General features: G+C 34.4%; 1 protein-coding gene across 3 annotated transcripts in view; it reads left to right on the top strand.

Annotated features, from left to right (window-relative positions):
- The window catches only part of LOC144971253 (chordin-like), a 55,257-nt gene extending 48,794 nt beyond the window's left edge, over positions 1-6,463 (top strand). For 2 of the 3 annotated variants that reach the window (XM_078911831.1, XM_078911832.1), the window contains exons 25-26: positions 1,168-1,252; positions 2,951-6,463. In XM_078911831.1, the coding sequence (XP_078767957.1) occupies positions 1,168-1,252; positions 2,951-3,138 (273 nt within the window). In that variant the 3' untranslated portion in view covers positions 3,139-6,463. The remainder of the gene's footprint in view (positions 1-1,167; positions 1,253-2,950) is intronic. The other variant, XM_078911833.1, reaches the window with a different exon arrangement.

The raw sequence follows: 6,463 nt of genomic DNA, 5'->3' as shown, positions 1-6,463 counted from the left end.
CAACCCAGAAGCTTTCATAATATAAATTTCTTATTAGTTCTCCATGATGACTACCACCACAACCGCCACCATCACCACCACGACCACCATCACCATCATCGTCGTTGTCGACGTCCTCCTCCTCTTCCTCTTCCTCCTCCTCTTCCTCCTCGTCGTAATCGTCTTCGTCATCATCGTCATCGTCATCATCATCATCATCATCATCATCATCATCATCATCATCATCATCATCATCATCATCATCATCATTTATTTGTTTTTCTTTGTTATCTATACTGTCTTCACATTCACACATCGAGTCAAACAATATCAAATTTTTAAAAAAGCACTTCAAGATGAGAGAAATCATGTTTTTCAAGTTGATAACCACTTTATACTTTTGTCTCCTTATACTCTAATCCATTATCTGCTTTTGTGAACGATTTAAATAAACAACTATGTGATTAATTCTAAATCTGCGGGTGGTTGGATGGGAGCATCACCCTTGAATCGTATACCTATGATGTTCGCATGGGTGTACGATCCGATTGTGATGTCGTTTCTTCTTCTCTTTACTAGCCTATCCTGATTCTTTGGTTTGTGATTGTATTTTTGACAGGGGATATTTTTTTTTCTGTAAATCTTCTGCCTGTTTGTTCTTGGTTATTTATAATTTAGCTTATGATATCTTTAGGTTATGATTTTGATTTACATTTGTACTATTTTTGTTAGATTGCTTGTTTTTTGTTTGTTTCAGCGGTCTCTCATATAACCTCAATTGTGTTGGAAGAGACCTAAAGCAACAAACAAACAAACAAACAAAAATTCTAAATCTAATTATATATTTAATTGACTGCTCTTAAGTAGACCTATGATGTAAAAAGCATTTTCATCTTCTATTGATAAATTTATAGGACCTTTTTTATGACTTGCAAAATTTAGAGTTTAAATCAATGAAATTGTTTGTTCATTGTCTCAGAAATTTACTCTTTCTTTAATAGTCCTCTCACAGAAAGTTCCTCTTTTGTGACCTGAAGATTTGAGTTTAAATTAATGCAGGTGTTTGTTCATTACCTCATAAGTATAGGTTTCTTTAATAGTCTTCTTACAGAAGCTTCCAAATAGAGATGGGGACTTATAATTGACTGTGTTGTCATTAAAAATAATTAAATTTAAACTCTATTGCAGTCTGGTGAATCTAAGTGTCGCCCAAGGTGTCCTAAGATTTGTAAAAAGGATCCATCTAAAAGTCCATGCTGTCAACATTGTTCAGGTAATTTTATGATAATTTCTTACGAATGTTTGCTTTTATTCTTTTAGCTTAGAGCCAGATTTCACGAGGAATATAATTTTTTGGAAAGTCTTATCTAAAGTGTAGCCAGAAATCTCTAACGGTTATGTACGGATCCATTCGCCTAATGGAACGGAATGATTATTGCTGAACCCTCTGGGGAAATGAAATTTTGATCGATGCCATTGTAAATGGGATTAGAAACTTAACTTAATCTTTTATTTCTGGTTGGGGTTCCTGACCTCCCATAGTGGGCAGGGGGGGGGGTACTTATTATGTCTTCTATCCCCCCTATATTTGTTTTCCAACTTGCTTTCTGTCTTTGTCTTGGAATGGGATTACGTAGATTTGCCCCAGCCCTGGCTGGAGTCCTTGGCTGGGAGGGTAGCAATCAAATTTATAGTTATAGTTTAGGGAGATGATATTCTTTTCCTTGTTAATCATTTCTCCCTCTCCTCTCTCTCTCTCTCTCTCTCTCTCTCTCTCTCTCTCTCTCTCTCTCTTTTTCACTCCCATAGTGGACATGGAGGCACTTATTGTGTCTTCTATCCCCCTATATCTGTTTTTCAACATGCTTTCTGTCTTTGTCTTGGAATGAGATAACTTGGTTTTGTCCAGGCCCTGGCCGTATTTCCTGGCTGAGAGCGAAACAGTCAAATGTTTAGTTAGTTTTGGGAGATGATATTTTTTTTTGTAAATCATCTCTCTGTTATGCATTATCATTTTGTATTTTTTAACAAAAGACTTGTAAACATTTGAGTGTATTCCTCTTAGTGGGATCATGTGCTGTTGTCTGAGTGAGACTTTAAGGTGATCTCAAACTAAGTACCCTGATAGTGTGCTCTTGGAATCTACATCTGTTTGCTATTTGAACCAATTTCCTTTTGTTATTCTAGAACTTTTTACTATCCCATTTTCTTCCTTTATTTCAAGCGCTGATATGACCTAAATGTGTTGCAACCGCCGTAAAACCCTTAAATACAAATACAATTCTCTTTCTCTCTCTCTCTCTCTCTCTCTCTCTCTCTCTCTCTCTCTCTCTCTCTCATACTATGTATAATTAGTTATGTATTCTCTAAAAATTTAGATGTGTTTCTCTTAATAGGATCCTTTGTTGGTGTCCTGATGAGACTTTTAGGTGATCTCAAACTAAGTACTCAAACTATATATATATAAATATGAGTGTTGGTGGGTACTTATAGGTACGAAAGTGCTCGATAATGTTGGTTAGAGCGAATATAAATTATAAATAAAGCCACTCACATATTTTGGCCGAGACAATTGTTTCTATACTCACCATGTCGTCAGTCGCCATATGTCCGTATTGTGCTTTTTTCATTCGAGGGGTCGATGTTTATTTCTTGTGTCCTTACTTCCGTTGTGTTGTTGATTTCGCGGTGATTAGTGTTGTTATGCAGTGACATGTTTTTTTCATTCGAGGGGTCGATGTTTATTATACATCGACCCCTCGAATGAAAAACAGCACACTACGGACACATGGCGATGGAGAGCATAGAAACAATTGTCTCGGCCAAAAATATATGAGTGACTTTGTTTATAATTGTATAATATATATATATATATATATATTATGTTATTCTATTATCTTTACTTAGCAAAGACTTATTACTGATTTCATGATTTTTTTGTTTACATCCCTGGCCTTTATTTTTACAACAGATAAAATGTCCAAGGCTTATCAGAAAGGTTCAACCACTGAGAATAAAGTGTCTAAAAATTCGACAATGAGAAGAAAGCATCGGAAAAGTAAGAAGAGACGAAGGAAGGCACAGAACAAAGCAACAAAAGTTACATCTAATGTCAGGGGTGCAAAAATAAATTTGATTTCATATCTGAAACACGAATGATAGTGTTTGATGAATTGAAACAACTGTGGACAAAGTTAATTTGTAAAATTGGCCATCAACTTAAACAATAGTCTTGTTTCTGAATTCTTTGATCAAATTTTTTTAGCTCAATATTTTGAGGGTGAATATTTTCCTCAAGAATTATTGTATGTTTAAGCAACAGGTAATCCATTTAGATGATTCCTTTTTTCTCATTTCATCTTTTTCTAAAATTTCCCGATTCCACTCATTATCCCGAAAACAAACCTTTTCTCTCCGGCGGACAAGTAGTCAATAAACAGTTTATAGGAAAACTTTATCAAAAATTTATAGGGACACACTCACGCAAAAAAACAAGATAAAAAAAACTAAAAACGCTAGTAACCCACCGATCTGAAGCTCGACTGCTGTCTTCAGTTGTTTGACACTAAAACCATTAACGGCATAATAAAGTGAAATTAGAACCATTGATGTTTTCCTTGAAGAAATATTATAACTGACTTCTGAGGTTAATGTATTTAACTCATCATGACCTTCTATTTGATCTACTATTTGAAAATATGATGATAATCATATCATTACTCTAGCAGAAAATCTTGACATCACTGCTTGGGGGAGCAGTGATACTCAAGACCTCGAGTCCAAACAGTTAGATTTTTCACCTCACCCACGCGGGGCATAATAATTTATAAAAATATAACAGCTAAATAAAAACATTTGATTCTTATGCTTTTAGTCACGTCGTTGGAATTAATGATGATATCTGCCTCAAGTCTGAACGACTGTCTATCCCACCTCTTCGTACGGCAATGAAAGTTACAAGCAAGAAACTTTTAGATATTCAGATTCTTATTGTATTCTCTATATCCTCAGATATAATTGGAATAACAGTATGATACTCCAGACTCAGAGACTGATATTTCTAAAGTAAAAAGCTCCTATTAACGAATGGCATTTTTATATAATTCATCTTCCACACTAATGAGAGCTGTGGGGTTCCCGACCTCTCATAGTGGGCGGGGAGGTACCTGCTATGTCTTCTATACCCTCTATACCTGTTTTCCTATTGCTTTCTGTCTTTGTTGTGGAATGAAGTTACTTAGTTTTGTCCTGGTCGGAGTCCTTGGCTGGGAGGGACACAGTCGACTGTATAGTTATAGTTTTGGGAGATTATATTTTTTTCATTGCAAATCATCTCTCGATTATGTACTGTTATTTTTTTTGTAAACATTTGAGTGTGTTCTTCTTCGTTGAATCTTGTGTTGGTCTCTGTGTGAGACTTTTAGGTGATCTCAAAACTAAGTACACTAATGTGTGCTCTTGGAATCCACATCTGTTCCCTATTTGAACCTTTGTCTTACTTTTTCTTGAAGTCCTTTTAATTGTTCACCTAGAATGTTTTTACTATCCTATTTTCTTCCCTTTAACTGGCGCTGATATGACTTAAATGTGTTGTAAGCCGTAAAACCCGTAGAAACAAACAAATTGAAAACTAACAAAATCACCCATTAACACTTCTGGCAATATGATTTTACTATTTGCTATTTCTTTGCCTTTTACAACTATTTTGTCCTCAAATGGATAAAACAATCATACGAGGATTCACAATGTGACAAAAAGGCAGAAACAAAAATAAAGTTTCCTTGTCAGATTCATTAAAAAAAACAATTCTTCTAAGGCAATGTCATAGTTTCAAAACTATAAACTTTTCTACGTATTGCTGCATAATCCAGAAATGTAAAAATATGGCCGTTTTATAGCTAGTTGACATCAGTACTTGGGGGAGTGTTGTGTCAAATTCTATAAAATCATATTATTCTCTTGATTGTTGTAGACTATTGTTTAATCCTCACTAATTTAAATCAGTTTCCTTCATCTTAAAACGACGTACAGACGTTTAAAGACAAGATGCGATATCAAATCTTTTTGATGAAGAATTTTTACGAAATAATTAGTTTTTTTCTGGAATGTAAGATCGGCGCAATAGTTTAGAAAGATAATAATATTAGGGCGGACTCCATAAAAAGACCTCATTAGTTTAGACTACAGTGACAGAAAAAAACTTAAATTTTCTCAAATTTTCCAGTTGTTCGATCGTTTTCATAAATTTTGAATTCATTCAAATATCTTTTCTCTTTTCATGTCGGTCAAAATTGAAAAATGTAGTTTTATTTTAATGTCATGACAATTGAGGACAGTATGTAATATGGATGACCTGTCTTTATTTTGGTCAAGATTCTTTTGTCATTAGGCATGCATACTTCAATTTAAGATTTAAGGTTCCGAGAATACTGGACTCATGTTTCCTTCATATTTTAATTAACAGCGAGCTATCTAAATTGTTACATTTCTTTAAGGAATAATGCAGCATAACAATCGAGGACCTCTTGCTATGCGTCGCCCAAGCCACATTTCGCTTTTCAATGTTTAATTAATTTCAATTATTTTTAATTTTACGTACGAAATCATGTATTATCATCCTAATTTAAATGGAATTAAATTCAAATATTGCTTTCATTATACATTGTTATTTTTTTCATGAATTCCACACTCTTGATATGTAGATGTAATATAGCGTCTCTGCAATGCATGACGATAGGAATACTTCCGACAAATGAAGAGAAGCTCATTGAATATACCAGGAGAGGGGAAATAGGGTGTGAATCACTCTTGTCATCCAATGTTGCTATCTCTTCTAACCTCCTACATCTTTTCCCCTTCGCCCATAGCATTTTTTTGGTCATTGATCTGCAACTAGACGATTCAATTTGCTTAATCCAAGGCTAGAAGTCTTTGACAGAGGAAGAAAATCAGATGTGTTTTTGGAATATATAGCATTCCTTCCTTTCTCTCTGTCTCTAGTGCGTAATTTACCTTTGATAGTTTTTGATGCAATAAAATATTTGAGTGCATTCTTTTGAATGGGACTATACAGTCTAAGAGATTACGCCTGGGATCTATCTTAATTCTCTAATCTGAACGAGCCCACTTATCTTAATTTATCCTGGTCCCTTGTAAGTGCAGAAATTAGCTCTACTATCTTTGAATATTCTCTCAACGTCCTCTTCCTCTTTCTTGGGATTGATATGACCTAAAAGTCCCACGAGAGCCCGGTTATTTTCGTTCATAAAATGTACAGGAAAAGAACGAGGAGAGAGAGAGAGAGAGAGAGAGAGAGAGAGAGAGAGAGAGAGAGATAATTGGATTATCATTTTGTTTTGAAAATCGTAAATAGAATGCCCATGAATGTTTTTATATAGTTTTTTATGTAATATAGTCAACGAGTTTAATAGTTCATTATTTTACTTTCGCAAATTTGAATAAAAAATGAATTGATGTTGTCAAA

Source organism: Berghia stephanieae, chromosome 4 (assembly GCF_034508935.2).
Source record: "Berghia stephanieae isolate SIO BIC M18660-M18661 chromosome 4, UCSD_Bste_1.3, whole genome shotgun sequence".
Taxonomy (NCBI): domain Eukaryota; kingdom Metazoa; phylum Mollusca; class Gastropoda; order Nudibranchia; family Aeolidiidae; genus Berghia; species Berghia stephanieae.
Note: the sequence above shows the minus strand (reverse complement) of the source record. Positions and strands in the feature narration are given on the sequence as shown.